This window comes from Polypterus senegalus, chromosome 1, assembly GCF_016835505.1.
Source record: "Polypterus senegalus isolate Bchr_013 chromosome 1, ASM1683550v1, whole genome shotgun sequence".
NCBI classification, from domain to species: Eukaryota; Metazoa; Chordata; class Cladistia; order Polypteriformes; family Polypteridae; genus Polypterus; species Polypterus senegalus.
Window position 1 is genome coordinate 148,343,323 of NC_053154.1, and position 22,366 is coordinate 148,365,688.

Sequence of the window (22,366 nt, forward strand, 5' to 3'; positions counted from 1 at the left end):
GCCCCAAAGCATGATGTTTCCACTCTGCAGGTTATTCACTAGGTCCCCCCGTGTGGGTCTGGGATTTTTTCTCACCATTCTTGTGATCATTTTGACCCCACAAGGTGAGATCTTGCGTGGAGCCCCAGATCGAGGGAGATTATCAGTGGTCTTGTATGCCTTCCATTTTCTAATAATTGCTTCCACAGTTGATTTCTTCACACCAAGCTGTTTACCTATTGCAGATTCAGTCTTCCCAGCCTGGTGCGGGTCTACAATTTTGTTTCTGGTGTCCTTTGACAGCTCTTTGGTCTTGGCCATTATGGAGTTTGGAGTGTGACTGTTTGAGGTTGTGGACAGGTGTCTTTTATATTGCTAACAAGTTCAAACAGGTGCTATTAATACAGGCAACGAGTGGAGGACAGAGGAGCCTCTTACACAAGAAGTTACAGGTCTGTGAGAGCCAGAAATCTTGCTTGTCTGTAGGTAATCAAATACTTAATTTTCACCATAATTTGCAAATAAATTCATAAAAATCAGACAATGTGATTTTCTGGATTTTTTTTCTCATTTTGTCTCTCATAGTTGAGGTATACCTATGATGAAAATTACAGGCCTCTCTCATCTTTTTAAGTGGGAGAACTTGCACAATTGGTGGCTGACTAAATACTTTTTTTGCCCCACTGTATAATTTAAAACACATGTAAGCAATAAACAGATTTTGGCAATTAAGAGTACTTAATGACATTATTCTAACATAGAGCTCTAAAACAATAGCTTCCATTATGCACACTCAGTCCACATACATATAGGGAGAAAATGCAAACTCCATAACAGACATTGACCAAGCTATCAATCAAACCTGAACTCATGAAACTGTGTAATAATAAAAATAAAAATGATGATTATAATCATGATGATAATTATTATTATTATCATCATCTTCATTTGTTATTATTATTAACACTAGAATTACCAGAGCCTACGAAAAAACTCGTAATTCCGTCCCACCTTAAACTGCTTCTTAAATCCCTTCACACCTCTCCGCCAGCACCCTTTGTCTTCTAAATGTGCTGATAAAGAGAAGCTTGGAGCAGCCGGCTATTCCATCCCCCCACCAATTTAGAACGTGCACGAACTTCTCTCAGCTCATGCCTTGATTGAGTATCTGGGAGTGAAGTGTAGTTTTAGAGTGGAAATAATAGATCGTTATTTGGAACACACGCATTTCATGTCTGTTCAGTTTCTACAGTAATCTGTGTCAACACATTGTTAAAACAGAAACGTTTTTTATATTCTAGTAGTAGATGACAAAATGTAGGCATAAACTATATAATGTATGAAGCCTGAAGTCCAAATAGCAAAGAAACATTTTCACAAGAATAACACAATTGCACTTTTATTCAAACATATAACTGCAGAAACAAAAAGCCGCCTTAACATGCGACATTGACAACAGTTTATGTAACTGACTCCGTGGTTCAATTGATTCATCCCCCGCTTGGGAATCAAGGGGTCACGGGTTCGATCCTGCGCCCCTCCGTTTTGAGAAGTAAACTGCTCTTAGTCTTACTGTTTTAGAATAAAAACATACATTTGATTTCAGTCTGTAACAGCCGGTGCAATTTATGATCTTTGTAAAGGTTAGCTTTTTTTTTTTATTCACTTTTCACTCTCTCAGTCGCGTTCAGAATCAATCCATACAACCCCATCTGACACGGCTGTTTTCACTAAAGACGCGCTATAGCTCTGCAGTGTACCACGATGCATACTAACGCCCCGTTCTGACACACAAGCGCTGGCGAAGCTGCCTTCTTAGTATCTCACCGTCACTTGCTTTTCTTTTTATTCAGTTTTATTGAGTGTTCCTGCCAGTCCCGCATGTTGCTGTATGCTTTTCTTTTGCACCCAGGACATGCAGAAGAAAGAATGGTAAAGACCAGTAACCGCGCTATATGCAATCATCAGACACTCCCCATCTGCCCGTGTCGTTCAAACACAGGAACATATATTGGTGTAAAAGTATAACAAAAGTGCACTTTTATTCAAGTGCACTTTTTCCATCGCCTTTTCCTGTAAGAAGCAATGTACACACTTCTCTCTATGCTGTGGTTTCTATTACACACCTGAAAGAAAGAGACAATACATATGAACATATCCAGCATACAGCAACATGCGGGGACTGGCAGGAACACTCAATAAAACTGAATAAAAAGAAAATCAAGTGACGGTGAGATACGAAGAAGGCAGCTTCGCCAGCGTCTGTGTGTCAGAACCGGTGGGGGGGCGTTAGTATGCATCGTGGTACAACGCAGAGCTATAGCGTCTGTATTCTGTTTCTTTTGTACTCCAGGGCACGCAGAGGAGAGAATAGTAAAGAGCAGTAAGTTCGGCGCTATATGCAATCATCAGACACTCTCCATCTGCCCGTTGTTTTGTTATACTTTTCAATACTTTTATACTGCTCAAGCGGGCATGCTCAAAAATACACGTGTAATGCCACGAAAAGTGCACGCAGACACTTCATTTCGCAAACAAAACAAGTGCACTTTTATTCAAAACTACCTGTATAACCGAAGAAAAAAGAAAGCAAGTTACAGTAGGCGATTGATACGACATCTTGCATGGTGCAATGCTAAGAAGTGCAGATTTTCATTCCGTGCTATATAAAATCATCACATTCAAATATTAACAGTTCCCACACACCCAAGGACCGTCCTTCCTACATTTACGACCGTGTACTTGTTGCCGTGTACACACCTCTCTGTGCTATGGTTTCTATTACACTGAATGAGCACCTGACACTGTACTTTCTTCCCTGGGGAAGGTCCGCATCAGAGAATTTCCAGTTCCTGCATAAATTCACACCCGATCTGGCGCTGTTCGTTTTCAAATAATATTGCATTAGTGCGATTATATTTTCACATATATTGTCTCTTTCTTTCAGGTGTGTAATAGAAACCACAGCATAGAGAGAAGTGTGTACACTGCTTCTTACAGGAAAAGGCGATGGAAAAAGTGCACTTGAATAAAAGTGCACTTTTGTTATACTTTACACCAATATATGTTCCTGTGTTTGAGCGACACGGGCAGATGGGGAGTGTCTGATGATTGCATATAGCGCCGAAGTTACTGGTCTTTACCATTCTTTCCTCTGCATGTCCTGGGTACAAAGAAAAAGCATACAGCAACATGCGGGGACTGGCAGGAACACTCAATAAAACTGAATAAAAGAAAAGCAAGTGGCGGTGAGATCGAAGAAGGCAGCTTAGCCAGCGTTTGTGTGTCAGAACCGGGCGTTAGTATGCATCGTGGTACACTGCAGAGCTATAAGCGCGTCTTTAGTGAAAACAGCCGTGTCAGATGGGGTTGTATGGATTGATTCTGAACGCGACTGAGAGAGTGAAAAGTGAATAAAAAAAAAAAAAAGCTAACCTTTACAAAGATCATAAATTGCACGGCTGTTACAGACTGAAATCAAATGTATGTTTTATTCTAAAACAGTAAGACTAAGAGCAGTTTACTTCTCAAAGCGGAGGCGCAGGATCAACCCGACCCTTGATTCCCAAGCGGGGGATAAATCTATTGAACCACGGAGTCAGTTATAGTAAACTGGTGTCAATGTCGCATGTTAAGGCGTCTTTTGTTTCTGCAGTTATATGTTTGAATAAAAGTGCAATTGTGTTATTCTTGTGAAAATGTTTCTTTGCTATTTGGACTTCAGGCTTCATACATTATATAGTTTATGCCTACATTTTGTCATCTACTACTAGAATATAAAAAAGTTTCTGTTTTAACAATGTGTTGACACAGATTACTGTAGAAACTGAACAGACATGAAATGCGTGTGTTCCAAACAACGATCTATTATTTCCACTCTAAAACTCCACTTCACTCCCAGATACTCAATCAAGGCATGAGCTGAGAGAAGTTCATGCACGTTCTAAATTGGTGGGGGATGGAATAGCCGGCTGCTCCTAGCTTCTCTTTATCAGCACATTTAGAGAACAAAGGACGCTGGCGGAGAGGTGTGAAGGGATTTAAGAAGCAGTTTAAGGTGGGACGGAATTACGAGTTTTTTCGTAGGCTCTGGTAATTCTAGTGTTAATACATTAATATAATACCTTTCGAATGCTGAAAGTGCTTTTAAATAAATCAGTCTAAGCCCATCCACCTGTCAACTGCATCCCCTCTCCACAGTTCTGGTTAAAGCCTGCCTCCCTTCTTTGGTTCCTCTTATTTCTGCTATAATTCACTCCTCTCTCACCACTGGAACTGTTCCTTCATCTTTTAAAATGGCTGCAATTAAACCCAATAAAGAAAAAACCTGGTGCCGATCAGACCAATTTCAGTAATTTTCGTCCTATTTCTAATCTACCCTTTGTTTCCAAAACTCTTGAAAAAAATAGTGGCTATTCAACTTCATTCTCATTTATCTCAAAATAATCTGTAAGAACACTTCCAATCTGGTTATCACCCCCTAAAGTAGTACAGTAACAGCACTTATTAAAACTACTAACAACCTCGTTATGGCAGCTGATTCTGGTTTAATCACTATTCTTATCCCCCTTGATCTGAGTGCGGCATTTGGCACTATTTGTCACACTACTCTTCTCAATAGATTATCTTTGATTAGCATTACCCACACTCCACTAGACTGGTTCAGATCTTATCTCTTAGGCCACACTCAGTTCATTCAGTTTAAAACTTTCACATCCCAACCCATCGTTGTTACTCCAGGTGTGCCCCAGGGCTCTGTCCTGGGGTCCCTGCATCTCATTATTTATCTCCTTACCCTTGGCAAAATATCTTTCGTAAATGTAACATTTACTTCTACTGTTATGCGGATGACATCGAGCTTTACCTCAGCTGGCAAACCTACCTTTTCCATTCCACCCTCCTCGTTTATTGACTGCATAGCAGAAATTAAATACTGGTTTTCTTCAAATTTTCTTAAATAGTGACAAAACTGAGGTTCTCCTCATTGGTACAAAATTAACATTATCCAAAACTGATCATTTTTCATTTGTTATTGATAATTCCTCGGTTTCCCCTTCCCCAAAAGTTGAGTTTGGGTGTCATCCTTGACAGTACTCTATCTTTTCATTCCCACATCAATAACATCTCCTGGTCTGCATATTTCCACCTGCGTAACATTAATTGCATTCATCCCGCCCTCACTCTTCATACAACTGCTATCCTTGTTCATAGCCTTGTCACTTCTCATCTGAATTATTGCAATCCCCTTTTCTTTGGACTTTCATGTAAATCTCTTTATAAGCTTCAACTGGTGCAGAATTCAGCTGCCCGCATCATTACTAGAATCCCCTCTATTCACCATATCACTCCCATCTTGCAGCAGCTTCACTGGCTTCTGGTTAAGTTCTGCAATTAATTCAAAATTCTTCTGTTAACTTTTAAGGTTATCCACAACCTTGCCCCTCCATATCTCCTCAATGTTGCCATTCCCTCCTGCACCCTCAGATCCTCTTCCTCCATCCACTTGACTGTACTCTTCGCCTATATTACCACCAACTGAATGCTCTGCTCCCCAGTTTTGGAACTCATTACCATCTGAGCTTAGAAATATTGATTCTAAGGATATCAAACGAGTGGCTTCAGGACAACTCTGTGAATGTCCTTGAATGGCCCAGCCAGAGCCCAGACTTGAATCCGATTGAACATCTCTGGAGAGATCTTAAAATGGCTGTGCACCAACGCTTCCCATCTAACCTGATGGAGCTTGAGAGGTGCTGCAAAGAGGAATGGGCGAAACTGGGCAAGGATAGGTGTGCCAAGCTTGTGGCATCATATTCAAAAAGACATGAGGCTGTAATTGTTGTCAAAGGTGCATCGACAAAGTATTGAGCAAAGGCTGTGAATACTTATGCACATGTGATTTTTCTATTTTTTTTATTTTTAATAAATTTGCAAAAACCTCAAGTAAACTTTTTTCACATTGTCATTATGGTGTGTTTTGTGTAGAATTCTAAGGAAAAAAATCAATGTAATCCATTTTGGAATAAGGCTGTAACATAAAAAATGTGGAAAAAGGAATGCACTGTGAATACTTTCTGGATGCACTGTAGATAAGGGATGCTCTTACGAAAAAGGCCATAAGAGAGAGAGAGAGAGAGAGAGAGAGAGAGAGAGTTACCCTCTCAGATGGCAGTAGCATATCATAATCCCTTGTACCAATAGCGTGAGTTTTCCACATTTGACGACTGACATTATAAAATACCAGAAATTATACTGTAAAGTCAAGTCCCGACATATCCGGGGGAGAACTTATCCGTGAGTATATAAGGTATTTCTAGTTTTCAGACATTTTTTCATTTTTATCTTAGTTTTAGTTAACAAAAGGATTACTTTTTCGTTAATGACTTATTTCATTTTGGTTTTTGTTAATGGGAATAACACTGGCAGAAAGGAATTATGGTTTGGGCACTAGATTGAGCCTTGGTAAAGGTCACTGACATGCACAAGCCAGAGTCTCTGTATGTACAAACAACACATTTGACTTGATTATGAAATGTTAACTGACCACTAACTCTGAGGACACTTAATAGCAACAGAGGAAGGTGTAAAGAGCAATTGTGCTTTTATTCCAAATCTGAAAAAATGCAGCATAGTACAGTATAGCCCATTCAATAAATAAATAAATAAATGAATAATCCATGGTAAAACATGTGCTCTTCAGTGAACGTTAAAAATCTTTCCTTTTTGAATCCCATGAGCCACAGTGCTTCCAACGTAAAACCAACAAACACAGTCAACTTTTAAACACTGGCTCGGGTCACCAGCACCATCCTGGGCATTCAGCAGGGTGCCATGTTGAGCCTTGCTCCTGTCTCTCTCCACTCTTCTTCAGCATTTAGCCAAGAGATATCCGGAGTGGTAAGTCGCTCCTGCTGCATTCTACATGAGTGATCTCTGCCACTTTTAGCACTGGCCATGCACTTCCCTTGGGGCCACATTCCCAACAACCTGCTTACTCTCTTCAGCTGCACTGGCTCTGCCATTTATTTGCCTTCTCTTTTACTTTCACCTTCGTTTCCAATTAACCACTGTTTCTCTCTTTTCTTTGTTTTATTGTTGTCTTGTTTCATGTTAAGGCTTGTCTTTATATAATTCTTTCTGGCATAGGTTCTGCGATCATGGAGTGCTAATAAGGTAACTGGCTGCAGCACACATCCATGTGTGAATACCCAGAAAGCCAATTCTCCATTAACATCCCAAAGTCGACCAACCATGCTACCATGTGCCCTGTCACCCATATGAAGCCCAAACACTCAGTTTAATATATTTAAAACAACACATTACCACACACATCACTCATGCACTATACCACAATGCATTGATCCCAGCAAGAGGGGATCACCATATGACCCTTCAAACACCACAGTACAGCTATCCAACACAAGTTGCAATTAAACAAAGAGACAACTGGAGAAAGAAATATATAGTGGACTATCCATATGTGCCAGTGAAAATCTCTGCACAGTCCATGAAAACATTAGCAAAAGCAACACCTATATCTCTTGAGTAGACAGGAAAAACACAAAAGATAATAACTGAAAAATGTCACACCTATGATTTTATATATTCAGTCATTATATGGAAACTTATTTTGATATTTAGCAAAGATATTCCCTACTGCTGCTGGATTGATACTGCATGTGTGTGCTTTGGTGAGACAAAGTATTGAGCATGCTATCAAGTGACAAGAGCTAAGCAGATGTTATAAGCATTCATCCATGTTCCTAACCTGCTTATCCAGGGCAGTGTCACATGGCAGCTGGAGCTCACCTCAGCAAGCACTGGGCAGAGGGCAGGAACAATCCTTGGACATGGCACCAGTCAATTGAACACACACACGAACACACACACACACACACACACACACAAAAGGGCCACATTGACTAATGCCAATTCACCTACATTTAATCAGGTTCAAGTTTAGTAAGTTCAGTACAGATATTAAACATGGGCAGGGTGTTAGCGCAGAGCTGTTATTCCTGACTCTGAGCCTGCATGTTCTCATCATGTATTTACAGATTGATTGGTCAGTCAGTGAGCATCAAAAACATCCTCAAGTTCTTAACACATTTGCTGACCAACATTGTGGTGTCCTCTATCATCTGTTCAGGGAGAAAGTAGGCTAGAATTTTGAAAATGTATAAAATATACAGCTCTCATGTGGAAAATTAGCATACAACACGGCCGTGAAGAAATAGTACCAAACTTACCAGTTAAACATAATTATAAGGCGAAAGACAGAGAACCAAGCTGCAGAGAACTTCCACAAATACAAAATTGACAAATAAATAAGCATAATGTTACAGGGCTTGACAAACCTGTAAAATGCACTATTCTGTGACTGAAAATTTTACCTCCTTTAATTCCTGTAACAGTGCCGCGGAAACCCAAAGGAACAGTGAAGCAATCACGGACATTCACCACCCTGTCAAAAAGTCGGTAATCTGCATCTTTATCAGGAATAACTCCATACTGTTGTTCAAGAGGCTGTAAGAAAATAACTACTGTTGACATGTGATGTAAAATGCAGACTGCAAGATATTTTAAGTCTTACATTTAAAATGTGTAAATGAAATTATGTTTTACAGTTTAAACCTAATAGGTAATTGAACTGTATAAATTGTATTTTATACCTATAGAAAATACAAAACCATTACCTTAAATGTATAAAACAAATACTCACTCTGTACAAAAGATGTGGTTTCACAGTGACTCTCACTTTCTTATTGCTTCTTTTTAGCTTTAAGAAAACATTTTAAATAATAATTAATATGGATGTCACCGATGAGCACTGCAAGTAGAACTTACTGGCTGCTGAAAAATAATAGCACATACTTTGCATTTCTCTACTTCTTCTTCTATCTTCAGAATGATTGCAGCATCAAGTACTTGCAAGTCACAGGATGCCCGTGAGCATGAGCTCACAGGATTTGTTTTCAGCCATGTAATAATTTCCTCAACCTTTTCTGCCCTGTTGGTGAAATAGTTTTATTTATATGAGAATCTGAATGTCAGAATGTTTATTTAGTATACAGTAATAATTGAAATTATATTTGTTTACGTATTAAACAAAAACTGAATTTATACTTAATTTATTCATCTAAGCAAACATTAAAACTAGATAATTTAGAAGAAGGTATTCTGGGGGGCACATACAGCCAACATACAACCCCAATTCTAAAAAAGTTTGGACACTATAAAATGTAAAGGAAAACAGAAAGATTTTATTAACAGAAACATATTAAATGTTGAAAGTAAAAAAAAAATGCACAATTTTTGGAAAATAAAAAGGTCATTTTGAATTTGATGCAGTAAAATGGGACAGGGCTATGTTTACGACTGTGTAGCATCCCCTCTTCTTTTAACAATAGTCTGTAAACGTCTGGGAACTGAGGAGACCAGTTGCTGGACTTTTGGGAGAGGGATGTTGCCCCATTCTTGTCTGATATGGGATACTAGCTGCTCAACAGTCCTGGGTCTTCTTTTTCATATTTTTCATTTCATGATGCACCAAATGTTTTCAAATGGTGAAAGGTCTGGACTGCAGGAAGGCCAGTTCAGCACCTGGACTTTCCTACTATGAAGCCATGTCTGAATGGGAGCATATGTTGCTCTAAAACATGTATAGACCATTTATGGTGCCAACTCCATAGGCAATAATGCACCCCCAAACCATCAGAGATGCAGGCCTTTGAACTGAGCACTGATAAGCCGGATGGTCCCTCTCCTCTTTAGCATGGATGATGCAGCGCCCATGTTTTCCAAAAAAGAATTTCAAGTATCTATTCGTCTGACCACAGAATACTTTTCCACTTTGCGTCAGTCCATTTTAAATGAGTTTTGGCCCAGAGAAGACGGCAGCATCTCTGGGATCATGTTCACATATAGCCTTTGCATGACAAGAGTTTTAACCTGCATTTGTGAAAGGCATGGCAAACAACAGACAATGTTCATAGACGATGATTTCTGGAAGTGTTCCTGAGCCCATGATATGATTTACATGACAGAATCATGCTTGTTTTTAATGCATTGGCCTTGTCCCTTGCGCACCGAGATGTCTCCAGATTCTTGGAAATTTTTGATGTACTGTAGATGATGAGATATTCAAAGTCTTTGTAATTTTATGTTGAGGAACATTATTTTGAAATTGTTTCACAATTTGCAGGCACAGTTTTTTGCAGATTGGTATACCTCTTCCCATCTTTATTTCTGAGAGACTTAGGTTCTCTAAGATTCTTTTCATACCCAATCAGGTTACTGACCTGTTGCTGATTAACTTAATTAGCTGCAAAATGTTCCTTCAGTCGTTTCTTTTTAGTACCACTTACTTTACCAGCTTTCTGTTGCCCCGTTCCAACTTCTTGAGATTTGTTGCTGCCACCAAATTCAAAATGAGCGAATATTTTTCAGGAAATGGTAAAATGTTTCACTTTCACATTTAATAGGTTTTTTTATGGTTTATTGTGAATAAAATATTAGTTTATGAGATTTTAAAAAAGCGTCCTAACTCTTGGATTTGGGGTTGTACTTATAACAGACAAATGGAAATTCTTAGTTAACCTGCTGTGGCAGTTGCAGAAAAAAACAATGCAACCAGATGCTCTCACTCACAACATTCTGTATTAAAATCGAATGGCATTAGTTTGTGTGTAAATAAGTGGGTCACATACAGCAAAATTGTAAGTATGTTTAAAACAGATCATCCTTATAATCACAGTAAAAAATACACTACTCAAAGAAGCTAACATGCGATCATTAAAATCTCTGAAACAAATAAACCGTTTCATAGCTTTGATGCCAAAATCTATCCATGATCAACTAGTAGTTTGAGTGCACTAGTGTATGCAGAAGAGTGGCAAACAGGAATGTGCTTGAGGGAATAAAAAAAGTTAAGTGTAATTTAAAATGTCTGGGTTTAGTAAGGCTAGCTACTTCACAGCCTTCTACTTGTCCTAAAATTTATTTTTCCTTTCATTTACTTTTCCAATAAATATTGAACTACTATGCCTAAGTGCCATAGATATTGTCTGGCCCAGACTCCAAAAACATCAGATGGAGCTAAGTCAATACAAATGTTTAATTAAACCTTGAGTAAGTCTTCAAAATATGAAAGACTTAGACATGGAGTGACTGACTTTTTTTTTTTAACAAGAACAATGAACCGTGGCTAAAGCAACACGTGTGCAGTTTACAGATAAAAAAGTGAATGTGCTAGTGTAGCTCAGTCAATAATCTGAGGTGCTCAGAATGAGTGTTCAAGCTTGTTACCTAACAACCTTGCCCATTTGAATTTAACCGCATGTTTAACAGAATGGAAAACAAATTATGTGTTTTTTTTGGCTTGAGAATCTGTTTTCTTGTCAATATTTAAAGAAATGCTCTATGAATGACTGCAGACATTATATTTCTTTTGTGTACTTGGTAAGCTCACAGATAAACAACATACTTTATCATTTAGTGAGCTGATCAGCAATGTCATAAGATGCTAACCCAAACAAGCAGCAGTAGCTCAGTCGGTAGAGCGGGTGGTCCAGCAATCAGAGGGTCGCAGGTTCGATCCTGGCTCCCGGCATGAGAATGCAGCTGTTGTGTCCTTGGGCAAGACACTTAACCTACCTTGCCTGCTGGTGGTGGTCGGAAGGATTGGTGGCGCCAGTGTTCGGCAGCCTCACTTCTGTCAGTGTGCCCTAGGGCAGCTGTGGCTACATAGTAGCTTATCATCACCAGCGTATGAATGTGTGGGTGAATGGGTGAATGACTGTTGTGTTGTAAAGCGCCTAGGGGGGTTCTTGAACTCTAGTTAGGCGCTATATCAAATACAGGCCATTTACCATTTACAAGCAGTTAAAATCACAGACTGATTAAGGTTTAAAAGACCACATTTTTTCTTTTTAAATCAAACACAAGTGTACCATTAGAAAACTCATGATATGAGAATAAATACCCATTTTCATCTTGTCCTGGCCAAATGTCATCCTCATAAAAAATGTCCTCATTACTATTTTTGGAAACGTAGTTGAAAACTTCAGAGAACCTTTAAGAAATAATTACATTTTAAAAAACTTACGAGCAAAATAGTATGTATGACAAAATACGAAAAAAAATTAAACTAATAAAAGATCTCATTATAAATGTTTTAAAAACATTTTTGAATTGTATGTTTTGTAAGAACACATTTCAGAATAAAACATATTTATAAAAATAGGAAAAAACAGGAAGCATTCAGCTTTAATATATACCTCTCAAGATATTCTGCAAGGAGTTCTTCTACAGCAACAGAGTACAACCATTCATTCCCAGACTTTTTAGTGTAGCCAGGAACTTCTTCATTTTTCTTGTTAAATTTGAGATTTAGTCCAATATTTGCTTTCTGTTCTCCATGTTGACTGTTTAAACAAAAAGTAACCACACATCTTACTTTCATTTTTTACTATCCAAATCACTTAATTACACTTTTAATCAGGAATTAGAAGAATTACATTATAACTTGGTACAAGTTCAGTTTTTAATGTGTGTGAAGGGTGAAACTATGACAAGTATGATAAGTATAATAACTGTAGAGCATTATTTTATAAAGACAATTTTACGTGTTAGACTTTTTAACATACAATGTGAGATTCAAAACCATATGACCAACAGCAGAGGTGGGTAGAGTAGCCAAAAATTGTACTCACGTAAGAGTAGCATTACTTCAAAATAATATTACTCAAGTAGAAGTAAAAAGTAGTCATCCAAAAAATTACTCAAGTAAGAGTATAAAAGTATTTGGTGAAAAGACTATTTAAGTACTGAGTAACTGTTTGATCATAATAAATGATTTCTTTTTTAGAAATGTTGTAATAAGACACAAAATATTAAATAATGTGCAAATTCTGCTGTTTCCAAATAAAATAAAAAATGAGCAAAAATAAATAACATCTTTACAAAATAAAGATGCACAAATAACACAAAGTTCCAAATCTCAGTTTTTCACAACAAAGCTTTTGAAGCCAATACCTACAGTAGGTAACATGTATGTTTGAACAGTGCAAACCCAAACTACTTAGAGTGACAAGATATACTGTACACTGACAGTATAATACTGCATATGCACTTGATGTGCAAATAGCACAGCTGATAGAAAATAACATTAGAACAAGGCAGCCTGTGCATGTACAGGAAGTCTCACTTTACCTTGACTGTCTGTGCATGTTAGATTAAAACAGTCTTGTTCTTTATTAGAGATAACATAGTATATCTCCCCAACACTGCAGAACCTCCAAAGACCCGGTACTCCATTATAAACAAATTAAATGCTTTCACCAGGATAGATTTACCTGAATTACATAGTATAATCTCTCAACTGAAACCCTCCACCTGTGTCCTTGACCCATTACCAACAAGGTTTTTCAAAGAAGTATCAGGCGTGCTAATTGACAATATTCTTGACATAGTTAATTCGTCATTAGATACGGGGATCTTCCCAGACTGTCTTAAGACTGCTGTAGTTAAACCCCTGCTCAACAAAAATAATCTTGACCACTCTGCTTTTGAAAATTTTAGACTCATCTCTAACCTGTCCTTCTTAAGTAAAATTCTAGATAAGGCAGTCATTATGCAGTTAAATGACCACCTCAATAAACATGCTATTCTTGATAAATTTCAGTCAGGTTTCAGAACAAATCACAGCACAGAAACTGCACTCATTAAAGTAGTAAATGACTTGCGGGTAAATGCAGACAGAGGCCATTTATCTGTTCTCATCCTCTTACATCCGAGTGCCGCATTTGACACCATTGATCACAATATTCTTAGAAATCGCCTTAATCAATGGGTGGGCCTCTCTGGCAGTGTCTTAAATTGGTTTGAATCCTACCTGGCAGGGAGAAAATTCTTTGTGAGTTGTGGTAATCACATCTCAAAGACACATGATATCCTATATGGTGTTCCACAAGGCTCTATCCTGGGTCCGCTGCTTTTCTCAATCTATATGCTTCTGTTAGGTCAGATTATCTTCGGTTACAACGTGAGTTACCACAGCTATGCTGATGACACACAGCTGTACTTATCTATAGCACCTGATGACTCCGACTCTTTCGATACACTAACACAATGTCTTACTGGTATTTCTGAATGAATAAATAGTAATTTTCTCAAACTAAATAAAGAGAAAACTGAAATTTTAGTAATTGGCAATAATGGATACAATGAGGTTATCAGAAAAAAACTTGATGCATCTGGATTAAAAGTTAAGACGGAAGTAAAAAAACTTAGGGGTAACTGTTGACTGTAATCTGAATTTTAAATCGCATATTCATCAGACCACAGCATTTTTTCACTTAAGAAATATAGCAAAAGTTAGACCTCTTATATCATTGAAAGATGCTGAGAAATTAATTCGCGCTTTTGTTTTCAGTAGACTAGATTACTGTAACGCACTCTTCTCAGGACTACCCAAAAAAGACATAAATCACTTGCAACGAGTGCAGAATGCAGCTGCTAGAATCCTAACTAGGAAAAGAAAATCCAAGCACATTTCTCCAGTTTTGATGTCACTACACTGGTTACCTGTGTCATTCAGGATTGACTTTAAAATTCTGCTTATGGTTTATGAAGTCTTAAATAATCTCGCTCCATCTTATATATCGGAATGTCTGACACCCTATATTCCAAATTGTAACCTTAGATCCTCAAATGAGTGTCTCCTTAGAATTCCAAAAGCTAAACTTAAAAGAAGTGGTGAGGCGGCCTTCTGCTGTTATGTACCTAAAATATGGAATTGCCTGCCAATAGGAATTCGCCAGGCTAATACAGTAGAGCACTTTAAAACACTGCTGAAAACACATTACTTTAACATGGCTTTCTCCTAACTTCACTTTAACTTAATACTGATACTCTGTATGTTCAATTCATCATAATAACTATTCATAGTGGCTCTAAAATCCGTACTGACCCCTACTCTCTCTTCTGTTTCTTTTTCCGGTTTCTTTGTGGTGGCGACACCTACTCAAAGCATCATGATGCTCCAACATTGATGGACTGAAAGCCAGAAGTCTACGTGACCATCATCATCAAGTCCTTCCATGAGAACCCTAAATACAAAGAGGACCGTTTCATTTATGTTAGGTAGATTGCCCAGAGGGGACTGGGTGGTCTCTTGGTCTGGAATCCCTGCATATTTTATTTTTTTTCTCTTTTTTCTTTTCTATTCTTCATTTTGTAAAGCACTTTGAGCTACATTTTTTTTTGTATGAAAATGTGTTATATAAATAAATGTTGTTGTTGTTGTTGTTCACTCAGAGCCCCAGTGGTTAAGCTTCATCAGGAGTTGGCTCTCCTTTTTCATGTACAGTGGAACCTTGAATTGCGAGTAACTTGGTTTGCAAGTGTTTTGCAAGATGAGCTAAAATTTTTAATAAATTTTGACTTGATAAACGAGCGAAGTCTTGCAATACGAGTAGTCCGTATACGCTTTGTCTGCTGAGCGTCACGTGATCACAACTGAGCTGGTGATTCTCCTCTCTCTCGCTGCGGGATTGTTGGCAATCATCAGTCAGCGTGTCTCAGTCATATAGTCAACATCTGTATAAGCGTATACGGTTTACTACAGCATTGTGACCATGTGTGTGTGCTGTGACGTGCGAGTCTCCTTCTTGAACCCCAAAACACGAAGCTGTCTCAATACTTTAGCAACACATCTTTATTCAGCTTGAAACACGAACAGCGTGGTTATTTATTGTAGCAGGATCTGCCACTCTCCTTTACACAGACACAGCAGTCAGGCAGTGTCGATGCCGCCACCACAGACATAGAATTACTAGACATCGCATGACCAGCAGCATCGCACGTCAACATCGCCGCCATAATGCGAGTGGCACTGCTGCGGAGTGAAGTAATGAATAATGTGCTGTATGGGATTGTTTCGGTTATATTTGGCCATTAGAAAATCACATTTTATAATCTTGGCACTCAAGGTTACCTTATAATAAAATTAAACAACATTAGTAAAATTAAAACAAGAGAATGATAAATCAAAAAGCAATAATTAGCAAACAAAGATAACTGGCAGTAACAGTGCAAAGTTCACAATTGTCAGTTTGAAAAGATAAGTTTTGAGGGCAGTTTTAAAATGTGTTATTGGATAGAGCTGACCTTTTTTTTGAGAGGGAAGAGAATTCCCGAGTTGAGGAGCACTATGACAGACGCTCGAGCTCCCACAGAACAGACTTGATGTGTGGTACAGAAAGTAGAGCTGCAGATGAGGATGTGAGTGAGCGAGAGGAGTTCAAGTCTGTAGAAGATCAGTGAGGTTGTGGAGAGCTTTAAATGTTAACAGCAGTATTTTGTATTGTATTCTGTAGTTAACAGGGAGCCATAGAAGCTGAGAGATAATCGGTGTAATATGTTCAGTGGATTTAGAACATCAGGTTATTATCCTGGCAGCAGAATTTTGAAAAAGTTGTAAGCGCTAGATAGGTATTTGTGGGATGCCAGATAGAATAGCATTACAGTAATACGTGAGGTGACTAGGGCATTAACCAATACTTCAGTACTGTGTTGTGCAAGAACAGGACGTCTAGAAATGTTTCGGTAGATTGAAGAAGGCAGTCCTAGAAATGTTACTTTTATGGGAGGAATTATTATTTAATGATTGCCATTATTAGTGTATAAATGGATATAAATAATTGCATGTAAACGATTCACCAAAATCTGTTGTATCTGTTGTACTGTTTTAAACGTTATTGTTTTTTCATCAGAAAACCCGGTTTCCACGTCTACCTGTATTAGTTTAAATGGTACTTTTGTCACTCGCAATAGGGCTGATGTATCGTGTCGACTGGGCAACACAATGAATGCAGCATCTATTTATATGTCTATGGCCGCCACAGTTTGTGTGTGTGTGTCATGTGACTGCATGGCTACGTCTGACTTGTGAAACTGAGCCATGCGATTATTGTTGCTACGTCTGATTGTGAAACAGTCATACAGTACAGTAATCCCTCCTCGATCGCGGGGGTTGCGCTCCAGAATCCCCCGCGATAGATGAAAATCCGCGAAGTAGAAACCATATGTTTGTATGGTTATTTTTATATATTTTAAGCCCTTATAAACTCTCCCACACTGTTAACATTATTAGAGCCCTCTAGACATGAAATAACACCCTTTAGTCAAAAGTTTAAACTGTGCTCCATGATAAGACAGAGATGACAGTTCTTTCTCACAATTAAAAGAATGCAAACATATCTTCCTCTTCAAAGAATGCGTGTCAGGAGCAGAGAATGTCAGAGAGAGAGCGAGAGAAAAGCAAACAATCAAAAAATCAATACGTGCTTTTAAGTATGCCGAAGCACCGTGATAAAGCGGCATTTTGTGGAGTGTCCGTATCCTCTAGGCAAACAGCCTCTGTGCAAACAGCCCCTCTGCTCACATCCCCTCCGTCGGGCAGAGAGAGTGAGAGAGACAGAGAAAAGCAAACAATCAAGCACCGCACGGGAAGCATATTGTATATCATTGAGTTTTATTTAATATGTAATACATGCTCTGATTGGGTAGCTTCTAAGCCATCCGCCAATAGCGTCCCTTGTATGAAATCAACGGGGCAAACAAACTAAGGAAGCATGCACCATAAATTAAAAGACACATTGTCCGCAGAAATCCACGAACCAGCGAAAAATCCGTGATATATATTTAAATATGCTTACATTTAAAATCCGCAATGGAGTGAAGCCGCGAAAGTCGAAGCGCGATATAGTGAGGGATCACTGTAGATCCACTGGCAGATTCTCTCTGGTAAAAATATAGTGTAATGTGTACATGGAAAAAAAAAGTAACGAGTCGAGTGTTGCCCAATGTAGCGGAGTAAGAGTAGCATTTCTTCTTCACAAATGTACTCAAGTAAAAGTAAAAAGTATGGTGCAATAAAACTACTCTTAGAAGTACAATTTTTTAAAAAAGTTACTCAAGTAAATGTAATGGAATAAATGTAACTTGTTACTACCCACCTCTGACCAACAGTCAAATGTGTTAGCACGTTTCTAAACAAATCACCTTTGGTTTGAGAATGTATCACTTCCAATATGATCATCACAGCCCAAGGATATCAGTCTTAACAAGCGAGTCTTTCCATTCAACATTATATCTGTGCATTTTTGTCTACTGTGTCCAAAATGGTAACTGTGGATTTGAAGGCACCCAATTACCTACAATATATATCTATAATGCCTTGAGTCCTTTTTTGTAAAGTGTATTCTAAAGCAACACATGGCATTAACACTAGAATTACCAGAGTCTACGAAAAAACTCGTAGATTCGGACCACCTTAAAACCTTTTGCACCTCTCCACCAGCTTCTTTTGTCATCTAAATGTGCTGATAAAGACAAGCTGCAAGCAGCCAGCTATTCCATCCCCCCACCACTTAGAACATGCACTAACTTCTCCCAGCTCATGCCTTGATATATAAAAAAAAACAGATATATAAAAAAAACAGCTAAGGGGAACAGCACTATATGATAGGAAGACAGGGAAGCTGCTATATAATAATAAAATTACTGTTATTACTATATAGATAGACAGGGAGTTCAGGCAAGGCAGGCAGAGCGGCGAAGGTTAAAAAAGAAAAAAAAATAACATTTTCTCCCCAGCGGGGACTCAAACTCAGGTCTCTAAAGCACAGCAAGCCTGCTGCGCTCCGAGCCAGCAAATCTTACCGGTGCACCACAGAAGCTGTTGTATTGTTCTTGAACCTTTTGTGTTAAGTGTTTATTTGATCTTTAGACTTCAGGCTTCACACATTTTATAGTTTATGCCTACATTTTGTAACATTTATTACTAAAATACGAAAAAGTTTCTGTTTTAACTATGTGTTTACACAGATTACTGTAGAAACGGAACACACATGAAATGTGTGTGTTCCAAATAACGATCTATTATTTCCACTCTAAAACTCCACTTCACTCCCAGATAATCAATCAAGGCATGAGTCGGTGGGGGGATGGAATAGCCAGCTGCTTGTAGCTTGTCTTTATCAACACGTTTATATGACAAAAGACACTGGCGGAAAGGTGTGAACAGAATAAGGTGGGCCAGATCTACGAGTTTTTTCGTAGGTTCAGGTAATTCTAGTGTTAACTTATATTGTTAAAATAGCTTCCAGTTCTGTTGGGTTAGGAACCTGCCTCTTGCAACTGTGAAATGGACTAAGTGGGTTTGAGATAATTATATTATGTTTCTGTGTACTTCCTGAAGAGTTCTTTTTTCATAAACTGCACTTTAAACTCTAACTTTCACTACAGAGAATATTTTGTTTACAAAAGGAAAGTAATTACAGATAACAATATAAGGCGATTCTCTCCTCATTTTTTTTAGTTAAAACAGATAAAGATATTCACCTTAGTATCAAAAAACTTTGATTTATTTGTTTATCTAGACCATTTGTTACAAACGAAAAAAGTAAATATGTAGTCTGAGATGGGAACTTACTTTTTTTTTGAACCTCTTGCAACAAAGATGCTTCCTGAAAACCTGGAGACAAGATACGGACTTATTCCAAGTCGACTAGCTAAAACATAGCCAGGACTGTACTTTACTGAGTATTTCTGAAAATACAGAAAAAAAATAAAATTAAAGATATTATCCTTCATGCAATACCATAATGTTTCTATCAACTACTTTTTAGATTAAATTACATAGAAGAACGTTTCCTTAGCAATATAGGAGGCTAAAGTTAAATAAATCATCAACTGGCTAATGAGCTTCAGTGAAATCTGTAGGTACAGGTAGTGCGTAAATACTAGCAAGTAAGTATCATAATACATTTCACAAATTAATAGAGAGATTCATTTTAACATAAAAGGTATAATAATGTCAATTATATGGAATCAAATAACAACCAAATTTAAATGAATTCTTGAAAACCACACAAGAACTTTATAGCACAAAGTATTTTTTTTCCCTACTAATATTACATAATGCCTGCTGATCGCCTTCAACAGATTTATCAGTACAAATATTAGGAACAAACTATACAGATAAAGAATTAGAAAGTTTAATCATAGTTTATTATTTTATATGAACAAAAAGAGTAATTTACATTTGCTTGTAAAATGCTTATAATTTCTTTAAGAAAGCTATAAATTCATCACTAATGTCTCGTATGTAAATCCAAGGTGTAAGCATTCACATGTTGTACTGTTAATCACAATAACAAACAAAATCTAAATCAAAATCCAGAACGCAATGTACAAAAGGACCAAGTTCACAAGTCTGACGTGTGTGTTAAACTGTTATATAAACTACATACCATTTTTTAAATGTCTTTGAATGCTGGGAAGAAATTTCATCACACTACAAATCTCATTGTATACCAAACATTCTTACTTTACTCATGCAGAAATTTTAAAACATCTACAAAAATATTTCTAGTTTCTTTTACAAGCAGCTTTGACAAAGAGGTGTAACTAATTTGCAATAATTCATATATTCTAGTAACAAAGTAAATTCTTACATGCTGATTTTGCATTAAGGCTTCAAGCTGAGGTTCACAAGGAACTGTAAAAAGAACACGGATTCGTCCTTCTTTAACAACATCAGCCGAATCTTGGACCTGGAAAATATTTTAATTATAACATAGGAAAAAAAAATATATATATATATATATATATTTTATACATTGTTCCAGTATTGAAACCTCTTATTTTTAGCGTTACAAAGGAAATCTGACGCACTTGTTGTTACAAAACTATTTTCATTTGGTGGCTATTTTCAAGAACGGTTTACTTTACGTCTGGCTACAAAACATCAATGAAATTAAGATCTGGGCTAGAGCATTTCAAAAGTCTGATTTTCTTCTTTCAACATCACCCAGCTTACTTTCACTTTAAGTTAATGACCAGGTAAGTTGATGTTCACCTCAAGAATCCTTTGGTACTTGGTATAACTCATGAATCCATTAGTGTTGGAAGCACCAAACCATTTCCAATTCATGAAAGTATTACTACCGTGCTGGATCACTAGCAACATATTCTCATTCTGGAATACAGATTTAATGTTTCCCCAAGCATTACAGAGCTCATGTCTACCAAAATAAATCCTTTGACTCCGCTTTTCATAGAAAATTGTTCTGATACACATGGGGGTACATCCAGGTGCACATCTTAAAAAAATGTAAAAAATCAAGTTCTTATTAGCTAGTAGTGGTTTTTGCCTTGCTACTCTACCAGAGATCACATTTTTACTTCAATGATGAAGTCATGAATACTGACTTTTACTAAAGCAAGAAAGGTTAGCAAGTTCCAAGATATTTTTGTAAGGCTCTTTGTGACATCATGGACAATTTTTACATATAGCTTTTGATTTTTTCAGGATGGGCCACTACTTTGAAAACTGTCTACTGTCTTAAACTTATAACTGTGATTAATAACACAGCCTTAAAGAAGCAGTTTTAACCCTTTCCAAATAAAAAAAAAATACAATAGCTTTTATAGAGGTTTTCAAGATTTTGCTTTACTTCTGCCATGATATGCCTTCCTAATATTGTGTACTGACAAGTTCAATGACCCAACTACGTAAGATTTTAATTTGACAGGATAGGCACAAACAATGCCCGATTGTTACCAAAGATGTTTACTAGAGAATCTTCAATTTTTGCATCAGACAAAATAAAAACACAACCATATTAAGATGTCTCTTTCATACTCTCCACAATATACTCCAATGACCTGCAACAAACAACTAAAGTCACAGTTTAAAATAGATACTACAGAAAGTTAGAGTGCAAATAGTTTCCCCTTTGGCATCGTATATAACATACACAATATTAGATGTGTCATAGAATTGATGAAGATTATATTCTGGAGAATTAACATCCTGCTTGCTCAACCTTCATCTGCATTTTTCAGTCTATCATAAAATATCTTCTAGCTAATAATACACAAACCTACATCCCTATATTATAACTTCTTCATAATAACTTTAGGAGATAACTAGAACAGATGTTTGGTTTGTTTTTGTCTTCAATAAAGGCTCTGTAAAAATATCAGAGCATCAATTGTAATGCACACAAACATACTCAGAGAAAATAATCTTTTATGTATGATATTAGAAATAGTATTACAAAACAATTTGTTAATATTAGGTTAAAAGAAACAAAAAAAAAAACAAAGTGTGAATAAAAATATTCAAACAAACCTCTCCCATGGCTCCATAGTATGTGTTTCCAAGCATAAAAACAGTGGTTGATGGTGAGAACAATTCGTCAACTGTTTTATAATGGCAAAAACTGGAATCAAAAGCCACAATGTCCTGCAAAACCAAAATAGCAATTTATTCTTTCTTGTGTTTAACACCTACAGTTTAAATAAAAATAATTTA

At 37.3% G+C, this 22,366-nt stretch overlaps 1 protein-coding gene across 3 annotated transcripts in view; it reads right to left on the bottom strand.

Moving 5' to 3' along the window:
- The window catches only part of xrn1 (5'-3' exoribonuclease 1), a 128,690-nt gene that overhangs the window by 52,851 nt on the left and 53,473 nt on the right, over positions 1-22,366 (bottom strand). For all 3 annotated transcript variants that reach the window (XM_039760378.1, XM_039760370.1, XM_039760383.1), the window contains exons 22-29: positions 22,184-22,297; positions 20,502-20,600; positions 19,478-19,593; positions 12,258-12,404; positions 11,963-12,052; positions 8,854-8,989; positions 8,702-8,758; positions 8,373-8,505 (exon numbers count right to left, since the gene is read on the bottom strand). In XM_039760378.1, the coding sequence (XP_039616312.1) occupies positions 8,373-8,505; positions 8,702-8,758; positions 8,854-8,989; positions 11,963-12,052; positions 12,258-12,404; positions 19,478-19,593; positions 20,502-20,600; positions 22,184-22,297 (892 nt within the window). The remainder of the gene's footprint in view (positions 1-8,372; positions 8,506-8,701; positions 8,759-8,853; positions 8,990-11,962; positions 12,053-12,257; positions 12,405-19,477; positions 19,594-20,501; positions 20,601-22,183; positions 22,298-22,366) is intronic.